The following is a 27,088-nucleotide window of genomic DNA, read 5'->3' as shown; positions in this document are numbered from 1 at the left end:
ATATATGCCCTAATATATTGTATATTCAAAAATTGGTACTGATCAATGTGTGTCATCAATTTGGAAGCCAAGTAGTTAAATTGCTACAACTGAGGACTTATGAAGGTTTCTATTACATTAGTTGTTTCTTAGATATAAAAATTAATGAGCACTTATTTAATTCCAAAATTTTGCATTTAATTTTTCTGATAAATTTGATTTTAAGACTTAACAAAAATTTTAATTCTGTATAGATTTTGAAGTGTTTTTTTTCTTGTGAATATTATATAATTTAAGCATTACATTTTTAAGTATTTTCTTCCAGCTTAGTGGTGCTTTTGGTAGTAAATTAAATTCTCACTAGCAAAACTGAGAAACAGTAAACTTTGGTAGTGAGGGATGCTAAAAAGGAGTTTGTTTCTGGTACTTTGTGAAAGAGTAATAATAAGACTTTCCCCTCTAGCCACCTCGTACGTCTCATCCTGTAGTGAAGTTTTCCTGTACAGACTGTGAACCGATGGTTATTGACAAATTGCCTTTTGACAAATATGAGTTGGAACCTTCACCGCTGACTCAATTTATCCTGGAAAGAAAATCTCCTCAAACCTGTTGGCAGGTGAGCTGAACGACTATAGTGATTTAAAATTTTATTTATTTATTTAAGTTTTATTGAGAGTATAATTGATTTACAATGTTGTGTTAGTTTCAGGTGTACAGCAAAGTGAATCAGTTATACATATACATATATCCACTCTTTTTTTGCTGCACTGGGTCTTTGTTGCTGCACACGGGCTTTCTCTAGTTGCAGTTAGTAGGGGCTACTCTTCGTTGCTGTGCACGGGCTTCTCATTGCGGTGGCTTCTCTTGTTGTGGAGCACGGGCTCTAGGCGTGTGGGCTTCAGTAGTTGTGGCACGCGGGCTCAGTAGTTGTGGCTCGCGGGCTCCAGAGCACATGCTCAGTAGCTGTGGTTCATGGGGCTCAGTTGCTCCGCGGCATGTGGGATCTTCCCCGACCAGGGCTCGAACCCGTGCCCCCTGCATTGGCAGGTGGACTCCCAACCACTGCGCCACCAGGGAAGCCCTATCCACTCTTTTTTAGATTCTTTTCCCATATGTGCCATTACCGAGTACTGAGTAGAGTTCCCTGTGCTATACAGCAGGTCCTTATTAGTTATCTGTTTTATATATAGCAGTGTGTATGTGTCAATCCCAGTCTCCCAATTTATCCCTCCCCACTCCCCACACCATAAGTTTTATTTTTTACATCTGTAACTCTACTTCTGTTTTGTAGATAAGTTCATTTGTAGCCTTTTTTTAGATTCTACATATAAGCAATATCATATGATACTTGTTTTTCTGTCTGACTTACTTCACTCAGTATGAGAATCTCTAAAAATTTAATTTGATGTTTCTTAAAAAGTTAAATTGAATCCGTGGTTTATATAACGTTCTGTAAAGGTTATTAAATATGAAGTTTTAACTACTCCTTTTTAACAGGTATATGTGAGCAATAGTGCAAAATATAGCGAACTTGGCCATCCCTTTGGTTACTTGAAAGCCAGTACAGCACTGAACTGTGTCAACTTATTTGTGATGCCTTACAATTACCCAGTCCTCCTCCCCCTTTTAGGTAAGTTATTCTCATCACATTCTCTGTGGCTTAGCATACATACAGATTTTTCCTAAAAACAAACTTTGGGAACATCCCTCCCTTTCTGAGTTTTCTTGTCTTCTGGAAATTAATGAAGATTTTTTTTTTTAATACTCTAAAATACTGAAGCTGTATACGGTTGTGTTATAGCAACCTGTGCATGTTTCTGGTAAATTGAAAGTCAGTGTCAAACTACCTTTGATTCTGCAAACTATTGAAGATATTATATTTTAAGTTTCTAAATTAAGTATTCTCTAAGTTTTTTGCAGTTAGATTTCTTACATAGTTAGAATTAGTAATGCAGGCTTTGTATTCGGTAAATAATTAGACATTTTGTAGAAGCATATCATATTTACAAGATCTGAGTATTCTCTAAGGATTTATCTATACTTTTTATTTTCATTTGGCAAATTTTTTTAAATGATGAATTTGTTCTAAAATAATATGATAAGCCTAAAGTTGGTTTCTGGGGACCATTTGGCTATAATTTTTTGAGGGGTACTGTTGGAGAAGACATCTTTCCCTTCATGGAACTGCATCAGATTTAAAGGTTACAGACAAAATATTAGTAGGTATATTTTATAGAAAACATCATGCATACTTTGTTTCTGTCTTTAAATCTGTTTCATATCTAGATTTTCCTTGTGTATTTCCTGGTTCTACCTTTATTATTACATTTAATTTTAGACCATAATTGGCACCTTTTTATTTTTAAAGTGGTATTACTACTCAAAAATGCCAGAACCAAAAATTTTACCACCTTTAATTTTGTTAAAAATATAGGTCAGATGTTCCTCTCTCTCTTATAGAAATAAGAAAGCAGACTTTAAAAATGAAACTTATTTGACTTGATTTTCATGTGTGAAAACAATGAATGATGATAGTTTGTTCACATTATAAATTTATAGATGACTTGTTTAAAGTACATAAGGCAAAACCAACATTGAAATGGAGACAGTCATTTGAAAGTTATTTGAAGACAATGCCTCCCTACTATCTTGGGGTAAGAATATTATTGTTAAAAATAGAACTTGTTATAAAATTTTATATTATGCTTATAGTTTACTATAGGTATTAAAACTTTTATTTATTGCTATTATAAAATAAATGCCATGAAAATTGAGTGTACAAATGACCCATATAAATGTAATGGGAAAGAAATGTTTCAGTGATTTGCAGAATAATGATGAGATGATGATAATGAGAAAAAAATATATATATATATATATAATGCTTACTCAGGCCTGGTTCTATCCTAAGCACTTTACATGTATTAACCTCATTTAATTTATATGGTAACCCTACGAGGCAGAAATCACTGTTCTTATTTCACAGATGAGGAAACTGAGGCACTAAAAGATTAAATAATTCATCCAAGGCTACATAGCTAATATTTGGGGGTCAGGAATTCAATCCCAAGCAGCCTGGCTTTAGAATTTAAGCTTTTAACCTCAATTGTTATACTACCTTTTTAAATTGCAGTGTTATAATTATTTCCCTTTAGGGGTACAAAAAAAGGTTTGTGTTGCATTATTCCCTAAATCTCCAGAAATATTACTTAAAACCTAGTGTATCATAATAGATAGGACCAATAATGCGTATATTATTAAATATATTACTTTATTTATTTTATGAAAAGTAGCTTCTTAACAAAAAGACCTACACTAAAAGCACTTTAAAACATTACTTCTGCTTTTACTGCAGGAATGTTACAGTATTTGACTAATCTTTCTAAATGGTCCCTAATAAGAACACTAATTTCTTGAGCTTTGAAAATCATATGTTACAGTTGTAAGAGAAAAGTTGTGTGTGTCTAGCACATAGTGCCTGCTATGTAAGAGAGGGAAAAGGAAGAAACACTTGAATATGAACTTTGCATATGTTTGACTCATATGTTTCATAGCAACTGGGAGGATTTAGCCAAAGCCACATGGATATTAAGTATCAGATCTGGGATTTGATTCCAGTTTGACACCAGTGCTTTTATGCACTTTCTAGTATGTCATTGGGTGGTTATCATCCTTCTTCTGACTCTGTCCCATTCACATGGGCTAGACAGTCCTGCTAGTGATATTTTTCCTTGCACAAAGTGGTTCTCAATTAGTCCTTACAATTGAAAATCACTATATCACATCCATAGTAAATATTCGATGATTTTTGCCTCCTCATTTTTCCTTCAGAGCTTGTTTCTGTTTTTTCAGCTCAGCTAATGATAATAGTAGTAATGATTAATACCTACTGAATGCTTACTGTGTGCCAGATGTATTTTCATGTATTAATTCATTTAATCCCATGACAACCCTATGAGGTAGATACTACTATTATCATTTTACAAATGAGAAACTTAAGGCACAAAAGGGTTATATTACCTGGTGCAGGGTCACAAAGCTAGTGAGGGGTCGAGCCACAACCCTTCCAGTTACCCAAGGTAGAAATCTTCTGTTTTCCTTGACTCCTCTTTCTACTTACTACCCAAGTTCTATCAAATCAACCTCTGCAATGTGTCTCCTGCCCTCTTCTTCCAAACTTAGTGTCTCCAATGATGCTAAGAAGTCCAGGACTTCACCCATTCTTGCTCTGGGTGTTGTTATTATAGCCTCTAATCCTCGTTTAGTATTTCAAACTGCCTTTCATACCACTGACAAACATTTTAATGAAGTACAAATATGATTATGTGACTCTTATTGAAGAAAAGGAGACATTTTGGGAGGTGAAATTTTCAAAATTGACAATACATATAGCTATAAGTTTTTGACAAGCTCAGGATTGAGTGGTATTTTCTTTTTTCCTATAGCCTTTGAAGAAAGCTGTTAGAATGATGGGAGCACCTAACCTAATAGCAGACAGTATGGAATATGGACTTAGTTACAGTGTCATTTCATACCTCAAAAAATTGAGTCAGCAGGTAATGTTAAGAAATAGAGCCATTAAGTATTTTGAATGGTTTTGGCTAAGGTGGTCAATAGGCCAGATGTTAGTTCTTGATGATTCTAATAGAATTCCATCATATTAATGTATTACATTTTAAAACCACATATATCATATATTAACATAATTCTGTCTCAAGTACATGGTATGCTATGTTTTGAAATGATAATTTCAAGCAATTAATTCCTAGTTTGTGAAAATGGCTTTATTAATGTGGTCCTAGCCTTCCTGTATGTGAACATTCTCTGTTTTCTTTTGGGAAATTTATGTTAGAAAGTTGTTTTTCTTAGACAAAAAAGTCAGTTTCTTTTGCTTTATGTTTTAAACCTATAGCTTTTTCTTTCAAAATGGGAGTTTCTTTTGAAATATTTGTAAAAATACTGAATTTTGTCATTTTGGGCATAAATCACGTTAATAGATACTATAGTAGTCAAGCAGTATACACTTTGACTGCCAAGTTATTAAAATTGTATAAAACACAATTTTTCCAGTACTTCTGCCATCTCTACTTCAAGTGCTAATTGAAATGTAGGTTGGAAAGAGTCAGAATATTGCTGTTTGCTTTCCAGTGAAAAACTCCATCAGTGTTTGCCATATCTATGAACATTTAGTTATGTGCTAGTAACAGTGTCTTTAAGTAAATATTGATGAGATTTCTTTTTCTAATTTTATTTCACCTCTGAATTGGAAATATATATTCTTATTTAGGGTACATTTACATTTCATGGTTTAGGTGTAGTGGGTATTTAATAAATAAAATAAATTGAAGTTGTGTTTGTGTACCCTGCTCCAAAAGGTAAGAATTGTGATGATTTAAAATCATAAGACATTATTGTTTAAACTATGTTCAGTTTACCAAGGACTTGACATAAACTTCTCTACTTAAGTAGAGTTTTTAATTTCTTATGTACTTTTTAAATATAATAAATACTTAATTTATGGAAGACCAAAACTATTAGCATTTAATTTACCACTTCAGATTATGTCAAGACAACTTTTGTGTTTTTTTTGCTTTAGGCGAAAATAGAATCTGATCGAGTCATCAGTTCTGTAGGCAAAAAAGTAGTACAGGAAACTGGAATTAAAGTCCGAAGCAGATCACATGGTTTATCAATGGCTTATAGGAAAGATTTTCAACAGCTGCTCCAGGGAATTTCAGAGGATGTTCCTCACAGACTGCTAGACCTTAATATGAAAGAATACACTGGGTTCCAAGTTGCTTTACTCAATAAGGTAATGGTTATGTGAATTTAGTACTGATATAGTTATAGTCTGTTATATTGTTGAATATGGCAAATTTTCTGTTAACTGATACTCAGTTTGTCCGAACTTCTGTACCTCCGCAGAATAATGATCAATTATATTACTATTGAATCATTAGATTTTAGAGTTAAACACTGTACATGGTGAGTGGATGAATGGATGGACTGCAAAGAGCAAACCGTCCCGTTCATTTTATAGACGAGAAAACAGGCTTAGAGATTGCCTCAAGTTACATAGCTAATGGTAGAGTTCACTGTAGTTTGGTACTTTTATACTGCTAACCTTGGGTACACAGCATGATCCTGAAATGCTTTGTGAATACTCATTAAAAAGATCTTCATCCCAGTAGTCTTTTTGTAGAAACAGACAGCCTGATTCTAAAACGTATATGGAAGTGTAAAGGTCCTAGAGTAGCTAAAACAATTTTGGAAAAGAATAAAGCTGGAAGACTTGCACTATCTAATTTTAAAAGTTACTGTAAAGCTACAGCGATCAACATGTTGTGTTGTTGGCATAAGGAAAAATATATAGATCAGTAGAACAGAAGTAGGCCCTCACATGTAGAGTCAATTAATTTTTAACAAAGGTGCCAAAATAATTCAGTGGGTTAGGAGACAGTCTTTTCAACCAATACTGCGGGAACAATTGGCTATCCATTTGCAAAATAATGAACTTGACCCTTACCTCACATTACTTGAAGTGATCATAGTCATACATGTAAGAACTGAAACTATAAACTTCTACAACAGAACAGGAAGAAATCTTTAAGATGTTGGATTATGGGTCAATGAAGATTTCTAAAATACAACACACAAAGCACACACACACACAAACTTGATAAATTGAACTTCATTAAAATTGAAATTTTTGTCTTCAGAAGAAACTTTGATGTTTCTCCCAGGCAAGCTACAGCCTGGGAGAAAAGCATGTATTGAATAAAGAACTTGTTTCAAAATATATAAGGAACTCATAGAACTCAATAATAAAAAGACAAACATCCAATAAAAAAAATAGAATATTTGAACAGACAGCTCACCAGACAGCTCATATACAAACTTGAACAGGCACATAAAAAGATGTTCAACATTATTAGCCACTGGGGAAATGCAAATTAAAACCATAATGAGATCCCACTTTATGCCCACTAGAACTGGAACTCTTATACATTATTGATGGAAAATAGTTTGCAGTTTCTTAGGAAAGGTAAATATTGCTGTATACCAACAGTTCTGCTTGTAGGTATCTACCGAGATAAATGAAAATATGTGTATATAAAGGCTTTGTATGCAAATGTTCATAGCAGCATTAGTAATAGCCCCAAACTGAAAATAGTCCAAGTGTTCATCAGCTGGTGAATGGATAGAGATATGGTATATCCATGTAAAAAGGAAAAGATAGTAAAAAGGAATAGACACCAATACACGAACAACATGGTTGAATCTCAAAAACATGCTCAGTGAAAGAAGCCAGATAGAAAAGATTGCATATTGCAAGATTCCGTTTATAAAATGGAACGTAGAGAGAAGGAAAGTAGATTAGTGGTTGCTTGGGGATAGGAATAGAGATTGACTACAAATGGGCACAAGGAACTTTCTGGGATGATGGAGATATTCTAAAACTGGATCGTAGTGGTGGTTTCACAACTATACATTTATGAACACTCATCAAACTGTTTATGTAAAATGGGTAGTTTTATGGTATGTAAATTATACATCAAAGCTTTTATTTGCTTCTCTTAGCCAGAATATATAATAAAATCTTGGACAGATATGAGTTTGAGATTATTTGGTTGAGCCTCACTACCAAATTTTTATCTTTTGGTTATTAAAACAGTACAGTAAGATTGCATCATATCTCTTTATTTTTTTAAGCTAGTTAGTTAACTTGTGTATCTTATTTTCAAAGCTATGCTGCAGGCTAGAGATTTTAGTCTCTTAATTCTATGTTTGAAAATAAATCTTGTCTTTAAATCTTTTTTAACAGGATTTGAAGCCACAGACATTTAGAAATGCGTATGACATACCAAGACGGAATCTTTTGGATCACTTAACAAGAATGAGATCTAATCTTTTGAAGAGCACCCGCAGATTTCTTAAAGGACAGGATGAAGGTTAGATCATGGTTTTAATGTTGGTATTTCTTCAGTAAACGTATTACTTTATATTGGAAATACGTAGAGTGTTATTGTAGCTTTTAAAGAATTATGACAGTAGTATTACATTCTCATTGAATGATGTAAAAAGTGAGTCATCCCTGATTCTCTACACTTCTTTCTACCATCACTGTTGCCCCAAATTCTATTGCCCAGAGGTAACGACCTTTGTTAGCAGCTTAGTTTCCTTTTTGGCTTTCTTCATACATTCACATATACAGGCACACGTACAAACAAAATCATTTTCTTGTGATCTACTAGTATCTGGTAGTTTAACTAGTTTCACTCTGGATGGCCAATATATGTCATATTCTGGTATTACCTTCAACTGTACCCATGGCACCTACTACAAATCAAGTCAGATGAGAACTTAACCCTTTGCCAACTCTCACGTAAGCATTTCAACTATAGTTTTATATAAAAAGGGTCATCTATGTGATACCTCTTTTCTGTAAATTCTGCTTTAATTAAATTCTGCTTATTTGGAATAGAGTAGAAGAGACATTTCCTTTTCATAGAAAGGTTACACATATGCTTATTCTATACACTGAAATTAACTGCAATATTTTTGCTTTGTTTAGAAAATAAAATCAAGTATTTAAAATTTTATTTTAAAAAAATCTCAAGATTTTATGTCACAATATTTATAATGGTGACAAAATAATTTATAATATGTGGTAAGGAAAGATTGACTAGAATAAACCAGAGAGCATTCATACATAAGAAGACATTATTTGATAACTAGTTGGAAGGTAGTTTTAGTGAGGTTAACTTTTGTTTTTGCTCTATTCTGTTTGAAAAGATCAAGTGCACAGTGTTCCTATAGCACAAATGGGGAATTACCAGGAATACCTCAAGCAAGTACCTTCTCCACTAAGAGAACTTGATCCTGATCAGCCTCGAAGGTTGCATACATTTGGCAACCCCTTTAAGCTGGATAAAAAGGTAAATTTGAAATGTTCCATTATATAATTTATTTGCGGTAGGCACTGTGGAGAGAGCAGTTCTTAATTTAATTAAAGAAAGCTGAAGCTATTTTCTTCGTAGAATACCTAATAAATGTCAACAGTTAAAATATCGTTATTTTAATGGGAATTGGAATTAGTTGTGCGATTAAAAACTGTACGTAAAGCTAGGGAAATTATATTCTCTTTTTTGTTATAGGGTATGATGATAGATGAGGCAGATGAATTTGTGGCTGGACCTCAAAATAAACATAAACGACCTGGAGAACCAAATATGCAAGGCATCCCTAAAAGACGTCGCTGTATGTCTCCACTACTAAGAGGCAGACAACAGAATCCAGTTGTGAACAATCATATTGGAGGAAAAGGACCACCTGTACCTATGACTCAAGCACAGCCAGATCTTCTTAAACCCCTTCCTCTTCATAAAAGTAAGAGTTTTTCTTTAAATGTTATTTGCTGCTCTTTGGTTCTTCATGGGAAAGATTTTTGTAATATATTATAGAAAAAATTGATAAGGTCCAAGAGTGTCTAGAGAAGATATTTGTTTACTCTAAATTAGCATGTAATCATTTTTATGTCTTTTTAATGAACATTTGTTGAACATTTCATATATTCATTATGCTTAATAGCTATCATGATTTGAAATATGATTTGCAAATCTTAAGTATTTAAAAATAACAGTTTTTAAAGGGGCATTATCAACACCCACAGAAAGATGGTTTTCAATTTCAGTTTAATTCAACAACTAATTCTTAAATGATATGCTAATTTAGACAGTGCTAGGCATTGAGGTATAGCAGTGAACAAGACAATAGTGATCTCTGCCTTTATTTATAATGAGTGAGGAAAGAAAGTCATTGAACATTTCATTAGAAGTGTGATGAATGTTACAAAAGGGAAGTCAAGTGTGTTGTGGAAGTATTTGGCAAGAGGATTTAGCTTAGTCCGTGGGGTCAAGGCACTTTACTGAGGAAGTTCTGTTTACGCCAGTACTTGAAGGATGAATGGGAATTAGTAAACTAAAGCTATGCATTTGCCTGTGCCTCAGTAGTAGTCTAAGAAGGGTATGTGCAGAGGCATACAGTAAAGAGCAGGGCATTAAGGGAACTGAAAGAATGCTGGTTATAGCAAGGGTTGTTGGGAATGAGGCAAAGTGAGAACTGAAAGATACACATGCAGAGTCTAGATCATAGAGGGTCTTGGAAGCCATTATAAAGATTCTAGACTTTATTCGAAGGACAATGAGAATCCATTGAAAGGTTTTAAAGAGGTAGTGATCTGATCTGATTAGCGTTTTATAAAGACCAGGCTGACTTTACTGTGTGGAATATTATTAGGGAAGAATGAGAATTGATGTAGGGATAACCCTTAATTAATGGATTCATTAATTATAGGTAGTGATCATTCATGGCTAATGACATCTTAACTGGGGAGAAACCAAGTATGATACCTCCTGATGCAATTACACAGTACTACCTTTGAGGTAGTCCTGCCCACCGCCCCACCCCACCCCCCAAAAAATACTGAACATCAATCTGACCAAGCCTCTCTGTCTAACTACCAATTTTTAGGAAATATAAGGGACATAGAAACATGTTAAACAACAAAACAGGGATAAAATTAACAAAATCCAGATTGTGCGAAACTGTATAGGACAAAGAATCTGGTGTGTGTATTTTTCCAGAAAAAAAAAATGCATAGAAAAAAAGAGGTACAGAAGGATTTTATAGATTAAAAGATAGTTAAAAGACATGTAAATCAATTGCAATGTCCAGGTCTGATTTGGACCATGAATCAAAGAAAATCAAACTTTCCACAAACAGAAACTATATAAGGTAATGGGAGAGTGTGGACAGTGACCGGGTATTTGATGCGTTAAATAGTTGTTACGGTTGCACAGAAACCAGTTAGGAAGCACAGGGAAGAGCTAGTGGTTACCTGGGAGTGTGGCTGTGAGAAGAGCCTGTATTGGAGAAATACTTGGATATATCAGCAAAGGACTTGGTGATGACTGGTTGGATGATGGAGACAGGGCAAGGGAGGAGTTGAGAGACCCTGGGTATTTCAGTGTGTCAGGGGTGGAGTGGAAGAAGAGAGGTTGAATGAGTTTAGTTTAGAAGTGTCTGTTAGATAGCCAAGTGGATTTCCTAAGTTAGAAGATGGATCATTGAGTTTGGAACTTACGAGAAGAGGACTGGGCTAGAGAGATCGGTATGGGAGGCAGCTTTAAGCCCCACTGGAGTAACCAAGGGAAACAGGAGAAAAAGCCTAGAGCAGAACTTTGAAAGTACCAAAGTTAAGAGGAGAAATAAGGTTCAGAAAAGGAGATTGAGAAGGAAGGAAGAATCCAAGAAAGAGGAGAAAATAGAGAATAATTTAGTGTTATGGAAGCTAAATGGAAAGAGAATTGAGTGGTTGGTGGTCTCAAATACTTCTTAAACAAATCATTTGAGAGGATTGGAATAGTTCTGTAGGTCTTTAAGACGACAGAGTTGAATATATTTAAATGCTGGTGCGATGGAGCCAATAGAGAGGGAACAGCTGAAAATAAAGATGAGAGAAAGTATAATCACAAAATCACTGAGAAGGCAAAAGGGAATGAATGGTCCAGAGCCCACATGAAGAACGCTTCTTCCATTAAAGCCAAATGGGTGTAGTGGGCACAAGTTTAATGGTGGGAAGTCAAGGAAGTTCACCTTCTTTCTGCTTTTGCTTTCCTCTGTGAAGTTGGAGGTGATGTGTACTGCTGAGAGGAAGGAGACATTGGGAAAGTCAGAGATGTTAAGACAGTGGAGAAGGTTCGAATGATTTTTTTTGTGGTAGAGGGAGAAAAGGTTGTAATAAGACTGCTAGGCAGTGCTAAGATCCAGGTGCAGGTGGTGAGTGTGACCACTCTGTAGAGCTGGGTCATATTTCTCCGGTAGTGCCTGCTCATCATTCCACATGTGAGTCTGCAGCAAGAAGACAGATTGCATCATCAAATTTGGGATTTTTGCTTGGCAGGTGTCATGGGAGGACAATAGGATGAGAGAATTTAGGACACTGTTAAAAAGTGATACATTTTGGGAGATAAGTTAGATAAGAAAGTGGATATCTAGAAGGAATCTGATTAATATGAGGGAGAACATAGAGGAATTGCTGGAGTGAAGGTCTGGCAGAGTTCAAGAGCAATAGTAGGAATACTGCAAAGATGAGGGTTACACATGCTTCCATCCCTGAATTTGTTTGACTTGAGAAGCAAATGGGTGGGTGGAAAAGTTCCTTGGAGATGAGAAGTGGAGGAATTGGGAGGCCAGGTTCTTAGCAGGCCATGTCCTTAGACATGGATGTCACATACTACAGCATTTCTCAAACCTTAATGTGTATGTGAAACCAGGTGGGGGTCGGGGGAGTGGTTGGTTAAACTACAGCTTCTGATACCTTGTTTGGGGTGGGGCTCAAGACGAGTGTTTCTAGCAAGCTCTCTGATGGTGCTAATGCTGCTTGTCCACAAAGCACACTTTGGGCAGTAAGGACCTAGAATGATGTCCCAAGGGACATGGGGTGGAAGGAAGTCTGTGAACCAGGTGCCGGAGACATCCGTGACCACGGGAGTGCTCTGGAGGTCAGTAAAGATAGTGATGAGGAGAGAGAGGATGAGTTGAGTGGGATAATTAAATCTCAAAAGAGCAAGAGTTTTCAAGAGTGCATGGAGAAATGTTCCTGAAGTGGCATTGGAAGGTGAAGGGATTAGTGACTCCAATCCTTATTTTTTTATTTATTTTCATACATTTTTAAATTTTATTTCACTTTTGGCTGCATTGGGTCTTTGTTGCTGCACGCAGGCTTTCTCTAGTTGCGGCAAGCGGGGGCTACTCTTCGTTGTGGTGCGTGGGCTTCTCATTGCAGTGGCTTCTCTTTGTTTCGGAGCACGGGCTCTAGGCACGCGGGCTTCAGTAGTTGTGGCACATGGGCTCAGTAGTTGTGGCTCGCGGGCTCTAGAGCACAGGCTCAGTAGTTGTGGCTCACGGGCTCTAGAGCACAGGCTCAGTAGTTGTGGATCACGGGCTCTAGAGCACAGGCTCAGTAGTTGTGGCTCACGGGCTCTAGAGCACAGGCTCAATAGTTGTGGCACACGAGCTCTAGAGCGTAAGCTCAGTAGTTGTGGCACACGGGCTTAGTTGCTCCGTGGCATGTGGGATCTTCCCGGACCAGGGCTCGAACCCGTGTCCCCTGCATTGGCAGGCGGATTCTTAACCACTGCGCCACCAGGGAAGCCCCACATCCTTATTTTAAGTCCACGGAGAGTGTTTGAGAGACAGCAGTTTCTTTGCAGGACAGCTGGGTTTCGATTAAAGCAGGAGTTACTGTAGAGAATATTCAGTAAAGTTTGCACATCATGGAATAGGATTTAGGAGGGAGGGAGTCAGAAGTTCAGGGAATTTTTGTGGGGATGAGTTTACATTTTGAACAGTAAAGAGATGAATTCAGCTGGTGTCCTGGTGGTTTGGTGAGCAATCAGAGAACTTACAATTTAGCTGCTTTCTGTGAGGAGCAAATGCAATAATCTAATATTAAGTAGTAAGCTTGCAAGCTTTTTAAGTCTAGTAGTCTAGTGAACTAAAGTGGGCACCAGCTATTCTTCACTGCTCAAGTGATGAAGACTATATGGATGGTTATAAGAAAAGGGGGCGCTGTGGAAGTTTGGTGGTATGTTGATGCAGAGTATTGATCAGCTTAAACTCCGTGTTCACTTTTGCCTCTAAACGGTAATAACTTACAAGGTAGAGGTAAGTTGGAGCGAACTAGTACTCTCTAATCAAAGGATAACCATGATAATCTTGATCACATATATTTCCTTAAAGCATTAAAAACCTACTTATTCAATAAAATTGCCATAGAATAAAGCAGAGAACTAAAAGTTGTTTGAAACTGGCTTTTATTTTTCTTCCTAAGGGCAAAAATTGTACAGGTTTTTAAAATATTGTGAATGTTTCACATTGAAATATACCATATATTTGGCAAAGCTTAAAAACCATATCAAATTGTTAATTTGCATCAGTCAGGGAGATCAGTTGTGATTTGCTGTAATATTGTTTCTTTGAAGTTTTCTTTACTGTGTGCTTTGAAATTGGCTCTCATCATTTTTTTTTTCTTATTTTTATTTTTAGTTTCAGAAGCCACTAATGATTCGACAGTAGATGATGTGGTTGAAAATCATGTTGCAGACCAACTTTCATCAGATATTACACCAAATGCTATGGAAAGTGAATTTTCAACATCTTCTTCTCCAGCCAATTTACTGGAACGACCAACCAATCATACAGAGGCTCTCGGTCATGACCACTTAGGAACTAATGACCTCAATGTTGGTGGATTTTTAGAAAATCACGAGGAGCCAAGAGATAAAGAACAATGTCCTGAAGAGAATATACCAGCATCTTCACTCAACAAAGGAAAGAAATTGATGCATTGCAGAAGCCATGAAGAGGTCAACACTGAACTAAAAGCACAAATAATGAAAGAGATCCGAAAGCCAGGAAGAAGTATGTATAATTAGAGACAAACATCAGATTTGATTTCTGTTTGTGCTCAAAAAAAAAAAAAAAAAAGTCAAATAAACTAAAGCATAGATCTGATTTTAGGTCACTCTTAAACAACATATGAGCTATATAAGACTTGGTTCTTTATTCAGCCAACAAACACTTACTGAATATCTGCTATATCCAAAGTACTGTGTTCGGTGTGGTGAGTAGGAGGGACAGAGCAGAGCAGGAACTCACAGATACACGTGGTTCCTACCATGACAGGAACCCATAGTCTTGAGCATTCTGTCAACCAGCAACTGGAATTTTAAGGTAACAGCAAACCCAGACAGAGGTAGTGACTATTAAATGACTTCGTATCTGTAAAGTTCTAGGCATAGTACCTACCTACCATCTTAACTTTTAAGATCTAAACTATAATAGTGCTCAGGGATGTGTTTAGGCCAAAAAACTAAAATTATGAAAGCTATCTATTATATGAGTACAGAAGAACTTTGTGAGATAAAGTTTCAATATTATTGACATTCATTCCAAAGATGTTGGCAGATCACCTGCTATGATGGTGCGGTGGCCCCTGGGTGGTCCAGAAGTGGGTAAGACTCAGTACCGGCCATTTAGGAGCTTATAGTTCTTGGCAGAGTTTTATGTGAAAACTTGAAACTGAGACAGCACTCTTTTTTTTCCTACCAATTATGATGTGTGTATTCTTTTTTTTTTTAAACATCTTTATTGGAGTATAATTGCTTTACAATGGTATGTTAGTTTCTGCTTTATAACAAAGTGAATCAGCTATACGTATACATATACACCCATATCTCCTCCCTCTTGCGTCTCCTTCCCACCCTCCCTATCCCACCCCTCTAGGTGGTCACAAAGCACCGAGCTGGTCTCCCTGTGCTATGTGGCTGCTTCCCACTAGCTATCTATTTTACATTTGGTAGTGTATATATGTCCATGCCACTCTCTCACTTCGTCCCAGTTTACCCTTCCCCCTCCCAGTGTCCTCAAGTCCATTCTCTACGTCTGCATCTTTATTCCTGTGAGACAGCACTCTTAACTTTTTTTTTCCCCCCTCTATTTTATCCACTCCCCAGGTTAGCTGTAGTTTAGAATTTGTCATAAGGATGGATTTTTGTAAAGGACACTTCTTATTTTTCTGTGGCACTACCAAAAAGCTGTTTACTCATCCTTCTAAGCTTTATATTTGATACCCTATTGAGAACTTTTACCAAAAAAAAAAGCAGTGTTTAAAAAGCTATTTTATCTTTGTTGATGTATGATGAAATATGTGTATTATAAAATCTCTAATGAGCAGTGAAAATTTTATGTAGACTAGTTTTGATTTTGTCTTAGTATATCTTGATGTAGTAAACTGTAATAGAAAAATATTGAATAAGAGTGCAAATTAAAGCCACTTAATTTTTCTTTTTGCTTCTCTTGTGTTAAGAATATGAAAGGATCTTCACTTTACTGAAGCATGTGCAAGGCAGTTTACAAACAAGACTGATATTTTTACAAAATGTCATTAAAGAAGCATCAAGGTAAATAATCTGTTGTACATTATGATATGATGCAGTGAGTCCCCAGTTTTCTATAGTTGGTATTTTAACAGTATCTATTTTATACTTGTGTTGTTATGCATGTATATGACACACCCCTTTGTATATAAGTACTTCTCTCTTTTTTTCAGTTTATTGAAAGAAGTTCACTTAAAAAATAGCTACACAGAAATTCTTCAGAGATCATGGACCCTTTCTGTCTACACATTACAGATTCTTGCATAATTCTCATTTATCCTACTCTGTGGCTTTTTGGTGTCTTTATATGTTATAGTCTTTAATTTTTCTCCTTTGTATATTTGAACTACAGTTAATATTAGTGATAAAAGGTAATCTTGAAAGGCAGTATTTGAATGCAATTCACTTGTATGTGGGAAAACATGTAATTAAGGGGACCAGAGCTGGACAAATGGGCCTTATTCTGATTGCCTCAGTAGCCCAGGATTATGTACTTTAGTACAAGGAATGTGGATCAAGATTATAAATGGTAACTATGAAGTGCAATTAACTGGAAAGCATAGTTGTATGAGTTTAGTGAGTAAAAAAGCATTTTTAAATTTCTTCTTCAAGACTTTTAGAATTTTAGTAATGTAAGAAAACTTAGCGTTTGTCTCATCTGACCTTCCAAGATACCCACCCTTTAATTAGTCCCCCAGTTTCTTCCATGCTACGTGTAAAGGTTTTTAAGCTGTTAATTCTATTTTTTTTTTTTCCTATGAGTGGCTAGAGCATAGGTTACTTTGAAGTTTCAAGATAAGGCCATAACTTTTCATATTATTGAGTATTTAACCCATTCTGCTCTTTATGTAACGTTCTGTCAACTCAAACTTCATCATCGATTTAGCTATATTCCAGGTGCCTGCATTCTACTTCTGCCACCTTTTAGAGAGTTGTGTAGTATTATGGTCGGTAGTCATATTAGTTTACAAGTAGAGAGGAAGTAGGTATGGATTGGGCAGTGTTTTTGGATATTCTGAAAAGCATCAGCAGTATTAATACTTAGGCAGACAAAAGCAATTTTAGTCTACTATATTTATTACCACAAAAATTTAAAAATTGCCACTTGAACTTTGTTTGCTATATCCTATACTACAGACATCTAATTGTCCTTGATTTGCTAGTTTTCAACTTGTAATAGTAGAACACCACAGTTTAAACGCAATTGCCCAAATTTCATTTCTTCTTCCATTTTGTGGGGAATTATATTCATATTTTATTCACATTCCATTCAACATTCAATGTTCAAAGAGCGTAAGAAGCTATTGGAGTCATTGCTTTGGGAGCCCATATTGCTGGACTATTTATAATCCTTGTATTTATTAGGGTTTTTCCCCCCCTTTTTCTTTTTGATTGTGGAAGAAATAACCTCTTTCCCATTGTACTTAGGCCTGGATTATTTGTTTTAGGAACAAACTATAATACTCTACTGATAAAATAATTTGCTAATCTTCCAAGAGATTTTATATATCATAAAGTTGTTGATTTTTCATTTTCATCTCACTTTGAAAAATCTTTCCAAGGCAGTTTCTCTCTTTTAAAAAAAATTATACTGATATATAACTTTGTTAAAAAGAAATTGAGAGTGCTATTACTTATTTTTTTATACAGGTTTAAAAAAAGAATGCTAATAGAACAACTGGAGAACTTCTTGGATGAAATTCATCGAAGAGCCAATCAGATCAACCATATTAATAGCAATTAAAAGAAAACAGAATGTGGCCACTTATTTCACTACCTTCTCCAAATACAAAGTAAATACAAGACTGTTGTGATCTTGCATTCATTTTTTGACATGCATTGTTGGCTTTTTGAAATACTAAGAGCAAGTCTACAGATCCTTTTTCCATCATTTTACAGTGACCTTTTCTTCATTTTGGTTTATTTTTGTAATGTGAAAAGTATCACTCTAAAAAACATTTTTATTTAACAAACTAAAAATATTCCTCCAAATCTCTTGCTTGTCATTGACTCTTGCGTGTCAATTTCCCTCAGGTTCTATTTTCTTAAACCAACCTTTAAAATTGTCACCTCTGTTAAGGTTGAACTTTGCCAAAAAAAATAAAAAAGAAGTTACTTTGTAATTTTTGGGGAAAAAAGCACATACATTAAAACTAGGCAATGTTTTGTATATACAGTTATTTTGGATATATTATTGTAAGTTGTACAAATGTATTTTGAAGAATATTTAAGAAAAGCACTTTTGTTATTCCATCAATAAATGCTCTATTTTACTCTTGTGTGGTTTAGGAAATAATCACATTTAAAGTAATCATTTAAAACCATCTTAAGATAATGGAATTTTAAAGGCCTTGCTTTTTAGCATTGGAAAAATACACCACTTGAAGTTCACATTTGTTAAACCTAACTGTAATTACATGTTACATAATCTGCATTGTCGTTTTACTCTATGTTCTTAGATTTTGTTGGCCACTCCAACATGCTCCGTTTCTGCCTAGATAATGGAAATGATGGTATCTGTGGCGGATAGGCAGACTCTTTAAAGCTGTTTAAAAAGCAGACGCCTTTGGACTTTATTGGTTTCCTTACTTACTTTCCTTCAACCCCTTCTCCTTTCTCACTAGGATTGTGGATGGCACTAAGGTGAAGCCGTCAGTTAGGGAGATGTAAGTCTGGGGTATACCACATACTCTGAAATGTCTAGCATTTAGCAGCTTGATGCCATACTTACAGAAGTCTCACAACAGACTGGGGTTTCAACAGGGATCTCTTTGTTCTGCTCTGCTATTACACTTCAACTCTCCATTTTATTTAGAAGCTAAATGGAAAGGAAACATGTTTAAAATGACTTTGCTCATTCTGCATTCTCCCTGAGTTACCCAGGACGAGGAAAACCGAACACTATTCACTGTCTGCCCTCAGTCCAACACGGCCTCACGTGTCCTTACTGAGGACGTGACCCTGTGACCTGACTCACTTACCATTCATAGATCACTGCTGTGCCTTGTAGTGCTTTTGGGATAACCAGTAGAAATGAAGGCTAAAATACATTTAGATTAAGAGAGGGTGAAATAAATTTATAAAATTATGGTAAAATTGAAGTATTTTTAGGTTCTTAATATTTGAAAATCACATACCCTTATCTTTTTATACTTTAGCAGAACATTTTTAAAATAAAGGGTATAGCAAAATGAAACTGTAACTTTTTATGAAGAAAAGCATAGATGAAAGTGGAGAACATGCTTGAGATCTGTTAATTCAGTTTAGGGGATCTGAAACTCTCCCAATACTGAAGACAAATGCTGTCAAGAAAAAAAAGCATTTAATGTAGTGTTAAATAGTATTTTCATATGCAATTCTTTAAACATTTTTTCACCTCTACAAAATAGCTTTAAGCAGGATATCATTTAGTAAATGAAATTGTTAAGGTAATTAGCTGCAGTCACATTGCTAAATTCAACAAGAGATACACAAAATCCAGAATATACTGTCTGGTGTTAAATTATATATGTTTAGATTCTGAGATTAACAGGAGGGGGACTACAAGTCATTCAGATAAAAGTTAATACTTAACAAGAATATTTAGGAAAGGGACTCAATCTAGTCCAATATTTGGCCACTTTCCTTATCAGAAAGTTATTTGCATTTCACAGGTTGCTCATGAGGTAATAATCCTTTAGACTCTTGACCTTTAATACATTTTGGGGTATGAACCCTAGAGGGAGTTGGAAAGAAGCAGTTTGTTCCGTCTCCTCTTTTTGTCCTTAATCTCTCTGCCTCCATACTCTACGCCCTCATCCCAAAACCTAGTCACAAGCTTTGAAACCCATCAAAATTCAAGCTTAATATCTCATCTCTTGCAGGTTTTTTTTACATTTTAAGAAACAGTGCATATTAGTTGAATTAGTGAAATACTGCAGAATTTTTGTAAGCAAAGGGTAGGGGGAGTACATTGGAGGGGAATATCATGTCTTTTAGGCCCTTTAGATCAATGGATGGATGACTGTAGGCTGGACAAATGACGTTCTCCAAAAGTTTAATTTTCAGGTTAAGATCATTTTTTGTAATGTTCTTGTATGTGTCCCATTTGTCAACTGATTGAGTCATTATTTACCCTTATCAGTAAGCTTTGTCAATTTGGTGTACTGAAGGCTGAGACTCATTTGTTCTTTCAATACCCCGTCACCAGAAGAATAGCCACTTTGCCTTGTGTGTTATGAGCAAGTACCTCCCAGAAAGAGAGGTAAATAAATTCACAAGGACTGTATTTAGACGTGCGGCGGATTATGGAACTGGTGTTGGATTGTATTTTCATTCTGTTTACTATGGCCGTTCTGGAAACTCTTATCACGGAAACAGTAGTGTGTCCTTTACTAGGTAGTTCAAAGATTTTACATCATTTTATGCAGTTGAATTCCAAGAGAGAAACTGTTCTCTCTTAACTGTCATCAACCTTTATTGGCTATGAGCTTTTGACAGTGACCTTTCTGTTCACGTTTAGTCCTGTTTCTTTGTTTCTTGAGGGAGTAGAACCTGTCGGGTTTTTTTTCATCTTTCATTTTTTGACCTGTATCCTTTCTAAGAGAGGGCTCTCTGTTGCCTGTTCTGAGTGATAAGTGACATTTTCATCTAATAAATATGGGGTTGGGATGATCATGGTGAAATACTAAGAGGATATATTTTGTTGATGGACTTTTTCTCCCCAAATAATCCCCCAACAGATTATTTCCTAGTGAATGATTATCTTCATCCTTTTTGTCACAAGTGTCTCTTTGATTTCTAACACAAGTTATAGCAGTATGCAAATGATTCTCAGATAAAATGATGTTGACAGTATTTCCTTAACAATTTGTGTAAAACCTATGCGTAATTTTCATTATTCTAACTTGACTTTTTTTCTCTCCATAAATAAAAATAATGCCTGATGTTTAGTTAAAGTAGATCCACTTTTGCTTGATTTTGTTAGTCTTGTTCCATCCTATTTCTTTTTAACACATTGTTTAGACTTGCCAACAACTCTTTACTGAGAATCTTTTTCTTTCCTAGGCTGATAAGTAATTGCCAGAGAGGGTGGGGCAACATTAAGAGGAATAATTTGAGTACTTTGTTCACTGTGGTTGATGCTTAAAGGACTTCTGCTTGTCCTTCTGATGTGCTAAGGCTCTGCCTGTACCATCCCCTCTTTGGATTAAGATGAGGTTGTATGGTGGGACTTAACAAGTACTAGGGCAAACATTTGATTTTTGTGTAACTTTAGCAAGCTTGAGAAAGATCAACAGAAAAACTATAGAAATGCAGGTGCATTCCCTAGGATACTAGGGGTGCTGAGAGCCAGAGGACCGCTTGGACACTCTAGTGGCCTGAAGGAATTCTTTCATCCTACAAGGCCAAGAAAGCTCAGCAACAATGGGGAAAAAAGATTTATCATTTATTTTACTTTCATGACTTTTAAAGTCTCCCCAGAAGTAGAAACCTGAATTTTTAAAGACCTATATCAACTATAAATGAGCTGAGAGAAACAGAAGGCAAAAAAGCCACAGAGGATGTTAGTTTCCTCAGTAGTTATGAAATATTCCCCTTTCTCAGGATACATGACATAGCAACTGAGAAGCTTCTGAAGCACCATAGAAACCAGCTAGAAGGAATGCTTGTTTTAGGTTAGGGTGGACAAACGAGGCTTTGTTGCTAGAGAGGTGCTGATAAATATTTAATTTATGTGACTCCTATCAAAAGAAACTGTAATACCTGTGTTGGGTTCTCTCAGGAAAAAGATGAATGGCCGATCTGCTTTAAAAATAGGAATCCGAGACCTTTTCAGTAACAACAGAGCTGCAGGAAAGATAAAGAATAGAATCCCATTGTATTTTCTCTTCATTTGAGGAAAGTCACTATTAAAATTGGATACGAAGTCACTTATATGCCTTGATTTTTGGAGAAATAAAAGTATCCTAATGATATAGCATTGTTTAGTGTTACGATGGGGTGCAAATGGGAAAATTAAAGAGAAAAGATACCACTTAGCCAACACTGTGTCCTATTTTCAAATTATTCCATGGAATAAATTCCTTCCTGAAGGTAATTTTCAGAATGACTCTATTCCTTGTTTATGGGGTCATGCTACAAATCCTTTTCAAAATGGCTATCTCTTTTCTCCCATCATTTTTCAAAAACTTGGTTCTGTTAATATTTCTTTTTTTAGAATGCTCTACTACATCTGGACTTGGGTTTTTAGTGGGGAGGCTTAGAAGTGTGAAGGTTGAACTGGATAAATCTAACAAAGGGAGATAATGGGGAAGCAGCTGACTGAGTGTTGCTGACACTCTGTGCTCTTAGGGACATACCTGTAGCTGCAGATGCCTTGGTGCCTTCCTCTGAAACCTCAATCTTGGCCTTGTGGATTGCTTCAGAAACATAAACGCCATCTTGGCCTAATCCCAGGACATTAAAATGTGATTGTTTATTTGCATTTAGTTGAAAGATTTGAGTACATTTTTAAAGAATGGACTTTACTTACCGTCTTGTTCGTATGCTGCTTACTGTGTAGTTAGGAAGAGATTTGTTTGGGAAATTTTAAGGTACAATAATTTATGCAACTTTCAAAACCTCAAATTTGGTAAATTATCTAATAAATAACCCCTCTCAGATTAACATTCAGGGCTGTGCCCCATTTTTTTCAATAGTTTTCAAAAATAATTTCTAGTTACTGTTGAAACCTTTCCTTTAGTATTTCTAAAATTTCGGTGGTATAAGAATTGCCATAGTATGTGTTAAAATGCAAATTCTGGAGCCCAGGAATCTGCACATTCAGCAAGCTTCTGAGATGATTTCCCTTGAATGCCTTCTTGGGCTGCATTTTAAGAGCCATTTTTAAATGACAGTCAGAGGTTTGTACTATGGGCCTTAAAAGGCAGTGTATAAAAAATGTCTCATGCCTCATGACTGCATTCTGTGTACTGAGTATATCAGTTATGCAATTATCTTGCCTTATTGGCTAGAATTTGCAAAGAAAATGAGAAGTTAGAACTATAATAGTTGTATGCCAACAATTTCAAAGATATTATAGGCTTAGCAAATAGGAATCTTGAGTGATCCAAGCGTTAGAGGAATTGACAGGTTTTTGTAATTTAGCCATCAATCATTTTTAAACAACTCTCCACAGTGAAACGGTACTTGATAACACAAAGAATGAAAGTAAGAATCTTTAGAATGAGAAGAAACTTCAGAAATCATTCAGTCCAACCCTCTCATTTTAGAGTGAGCTGTGAAGTCATCTGAGGCCACACACTTGACAAGAGGTCCAGTCGGGCATATGCAGGTGTTCTGACAGCAGGTGCAGTGCCTATTTCCACCCCACCCTTCCATACAGACGCCACCACCTTGGAAAAGTGTGTTCTAGTCAACTGTAGCACGCACTGGAAAGGGAGCTGTGGCAAGAGTCTTAAAATAATCATTGTGATGGACATGTATTTTGAGGGGGCTTCTTTGATCTTAGACTAATATTTAAATTGTTTTGCATTTCTCATGCACATACAAGGGGATGGCAAATGAATGCTGTGAGAGAATGATACCAGTGGAGTACAGAATATGCAGCATTTCGTCCATCTTGTAAATAAGGCATACACAGGAAATTGTGAGTTGGCTGTGTTCACTGTACGGAACAGATACTTTGCAGCGTCAGTGAAGGGAACCAGACAAGGGCCAGAGGAAGAGAAAAATCAACGGAAACATTCACTTGCCATCACTTGTCCTAAAACCAGTGCAGAATCTGATTGGTTGTAGCAGTTGGTCTTTTTCTGTAGGATCTTTTAGAAAAGAAACAAATTTCTCTACAATAACTAGCCTGTCTCACTAACTCATTGAGCAAACTGAAATGCAGTGCCCAGATCAGAATTGTGTGTATAAGGAATGGTTGATGGTCATGAGAAGCTTTTACTAATCTGTGACTTTGTTACTATCTAGTATGCCATCTGAACATTTAAAATAAATGTTAATGAAATGAGCAAAGGTTCTTTATCAGCTAGAATATAGTAAATGCGTTTGTGTTAGAGAACAGGCACCCTGGCACAATGTGAGAAATGGGGTCGACTGGTTGGTATGAATGAGTTTTTGGTTAGATGGGCTTGGCTCTTTGAATTTCTTGAAACTGCAACTGAGGTTTCATTTAAGTAGCTTTTTTCTCCATCATATTACAGGAGTGGTCCAATAATTGACATTTACATGTTTGCACAGACATAGGCTAAGACCCATAGCCTGTCATGTCCCAGCATCCTCATCTCTCATACATTTTATCTCTGGTAAGAGTTAACATTTCAGAAGACCAATATTTGTGATCAAAATAAGGATTCAGGAGTCATCTGTGGGTTTGTGTTTTTCTTGCTTGATCTCGTATTACAGATCCCTATTTGCTTACTTTTGTTAAGTAGCTCTGGAAATGTTATGCTACTAATGAAATCAGCACAAAGGGATTCTCCTGGCTTTGGGCTCATCCTCTCCTGCAGTGTTGGCAGCTGTCTCGTGCCATTGACGGCCGTACAACCTGTTTCCCCAAAATTTGTTCCCAAGGTTGTTTAAAGGTGCTATTCTATTAAAAAGGGTTCCATGAGTAATTACAATGGGAACTGCAAGTTGAGTAGGTTTGTGCTTTTGTTTTTAATAGTGGACTTCGTAGAGCTGCTAATTTGCTAATGTTCATAGTGAATCTCCACAGGAGGGCTACAATATGTAGTGTTTAACCATGGAACTACCCACACTATCTCCTGTCTCCAAATTTACCAGGTTAGCATTCTACAGAACATACTTCGGGAAACTAGCTGCCTTCCCCCCCACAATAAACTCTTCTGCTCCTATATTACGTTTCAATATCCAAAGCAAACGGGTAAAATTCTTCCTGCCCTCCCTGGCATACTCTCTTTTTCTTCCATAACATCTTCTATAAGTATTTCCATCTCATCTTTCCTCATTAGATTGTTAGTTCCCAGAAAGCAGAAGCTGTGTTATTCATTTTAAATATTTACTTTGCTCAACTAGCATAATAACGCTTGGTACACATTTGTGTTTAGTAAATGTTGGATGAATGCATACTCGACACTCCTCACACTGTACATTTGTTTCATTTCCCCATAAAAACAACTGCCTTAATGTTCTTTAATCTGATTTCACTTGTAAGGAAATGTTGGTTGCTGTCCTTGGAATCACAGGGGCACAGCACAGAACGAGTCTTTGGCAAATCTCATCCAAAAGACTGTTTTAGTGTCCCTTCCCCTTTGTGAGTGGAGCCCGTCATTCTTTGTATGTGATTGGCCATCCTCTCAAAAGGCTTAAGAGTTTTGATAATATGACATTGTGTAAATGTAAGATTTGCAAAATATAAATTAGTAATCCTACATTTCATCCTCAGCTTCTCACAAAGCAGGACAAACATTATCATTTGCTGTGTCTTTTGTCTTCCCAGTTATTATCACTTACTATTGGCAACATTAATGGCTTTGAAAAAGTTATTGCCAGAATTTGCTTCTAGTTTATCTTTCTCATCGTCTTGTCACTTAGTTGTAGATATCAAGTGTGTGTCACATAGCACCCAGCCCAGCATATACAGAGGGAGTGCTGGAAAGAATCTGAAATGGCCTCTGAAAGTAGGTGGTTAGTTCCTTTCTCCATCCTTCTCCTCTAGCCCACTCCTCACGTCTTTCTTTCTCCCCACCCTCCCACCCAGCTCTGTTGAGATGTAATTGCCATATGTAACATTGTGTACATTTAAGGTGTACAATGTGATATTTTACGTATGTATATATCGTAAATAATATATCTTACATCTGTACCCTTTGACCACCTTCATCCATTCTCCCCACCCTGGCAACCACCATTGTACACTCTGATTCTATGAGTTTAGGTTTTTCAGATTATACATATATGTGAGATCATACGGTATTTGTCTTTCTCTCTCTGACTTAATTCACTTACCATAATGCACTCAGGGTTTTTCTATAATGTTGCAAATGGCAGGATTTTCTTTTTTATGGCCGAATAATATTCTATTGCATATGTATGTACTGCAACTCCTTTATCCGTTCACCTGTTGATAGACACTTAGCTTTTTTCCATGTCTTAGCTGTTATAAATAATGCTACTGTGAACATCAGGGTGCAGATATCTCTGTGACACAGTGATTTAATTTCCTTTGGATATATACCCAGACGTGAAATTGCTGGATCATATGGTAGTTCTATTTGACTATTTTCCATAGTGGCTGCACCAATTTACATTCCTACCAACAGTGCACAAGGGATCCCTTTTCTCCACGTCCTTACCAACACTTGCTATTTTTTTTCTTTTTTTTTTTTTGGCTGTGCCACACAACTTGTGGGATCTTAAGTTCCCCGACCAGGGATTGAAACTGCGCCCTCGACAGTGAAAGCGTGGAGTCCTAACCACTGGACCACCAGGGAATTCCCAACACTTGCTATTTCTTATCTTTTTGATAACAGCCGTTCTCACAGATGTGAGGTGATATCTCATTGTTTTGATGTGCATTTCCCTGATGATTAGCGATGTTGAGCACATTTTCATGTACCTGTTGGCCATTTGGATGCCTTTTTGGAAAAATGTCTATTCAGATCCTCTACCCATTTTTAAATTGGATGATGATGATGATTTGCTATTGAGTTGTATGAGTTCCTTAGACATTTTGGATATTAACCCCTTAACAGATATGTAGATTGCAAGTATTTTCTCCCATTCAATAAGTTGCCTTTTCATTTTGTGAGTTATTTCTTTTGCTGTGAAGAAGCTTTTAGTTTGATGTAGTTTCACTTGTTTACTTTTGCTTTTGGTGTTTGTGCTTTTGGTGTCATATCCAAAAAATAATTGCCAAGACCAATTTCAAGGAGTTTTCCACTATGTTTTCTTCTAGGAGTTTTATGGTTTCAGACAGTTAAGTCTTTAATCCATTTTGAGTTAATTTTTGTGAGTGGTGTAAGATAGGGGTCCAGTTTCATTCTTTTGCATGTGAATATCCTGTTTTCCTAACACCATTTACTGAAGAGACTATCTTTTCCCCACTGAATATTCTTGGCTTCCCTGTCAAATATTAGTTGACTCCATATGCA

General features: G+C 36.1%; 2 protein-coding genes across 6 annotated transcripts in view; one reads left to right on the top strand and one right to left on the bottom strand.

Moving 5' to 3' along the window:
• The window catches only part of INTS6 (integrator complex subunit 6), a 107,184-nt gene that overhangs the window by 67,523 nt on the left and 12,573 nt on the right, over window positions 1-27,088 (top strand). For 3 of the 4 annotated variants that reach the window (XM_057532621.1, XM_057532620.1, XM_057532622.1), the window contains 11 exons: window positions 443-595; window positions 1,477-1,609; window positions 2,539-2,633; window positions 4,425-4,535; window positions 5,576-5,791; window positions 7,805-7,931; window positions 8,776-8,918; window positions 9,138-9,369; window positions 14,092-14,466; window positions 15,914-16,007; window positions 17,634-18,256. In XM_057532621.1, the coding sequence (XP_057388604.1) occupies window positions 443-595; window positions 1,477-1,609; window positions 2,539-2,633; window positions 4,425-4,535; window positions 5,576-5,791; window positions 7,805-7,931; window positions 8,776-8,918; window positions 9,138-9,369; window positions 14,092-14,466; window positions 15,914-16,007; window positions 17,634-17,727 (1,773 nt within the window). In that variant the 3' untranslated portion in view covers window positions 17,728-18,256. Of the gene's footprint in view, window positions 1-442; window positions 596-1,476; window positions 1,610-2,538; window positions 2,634-4,424; window positions 4,536-5,575; window positions 5,792-7,804; window positions 7,932-8,775; window positions 8,919-9,137; window positions 9,370-14,091; window positions 14,467-15,913; window positions 16,008-17,633; window positions 18,257-27,088 lie in introns of those variants that run through there. The other variant, XR_009005867.1, reaches the window with a different exon arrangement.
• SERPINE3 (serpin family E member 3) overlaps window positions 18,638-27,088 on the bottom strand; it is a 32,174-nt gene continuing 23,723 nt past the window's right edge. The window contains exons 7-9 of one of the 2 annotated variants that reach the window (XM_007193711.3): window positions 22,325-22,411; window positions 21,729-21,812; window positions 18,638-18,801 (exon numbers count right to left, since the gene is read on the bottom strand). In XM_007193711.3, the coding sequence (XP_007193773.2) occupies window positions 18,791-18,801; window positions 21,729-21,812; window positions 22,325-22,411 (182 nt within the window). In that variant the 3' untranslated portion in view covers window positions 18,638-18,790. Of the gene's footprint in view, window positions 18,802-19,209; window positions 19,286-21,728; window positions 21,813-22,324; window positions 22,412-27,088 lie in introns of those variants that run through there. The other variant, XM_007193710.3, reaches the window with a different exon arrangement.

The sequence above is a fragment of the Balaenoptera acutorostrata genome, chromosome 18, assembly GCF_949987535.1.
Source record: "Balaenoptera acutorostrata chromosome 18, mBalAcu1.1, whole genome shotgun sequence".
Lineage (NCBI taxonomy): Eukaryota > Metazoa > Chordata > Mammalia > Artiodactyla > Balaenopteridae > Balaenoptera > Balaenoptera acutorostrata.
Note: the sequence above shows the minus strand (reverse complement) of the source record. Positions and strands in the feature narration are given on the sequence as shown.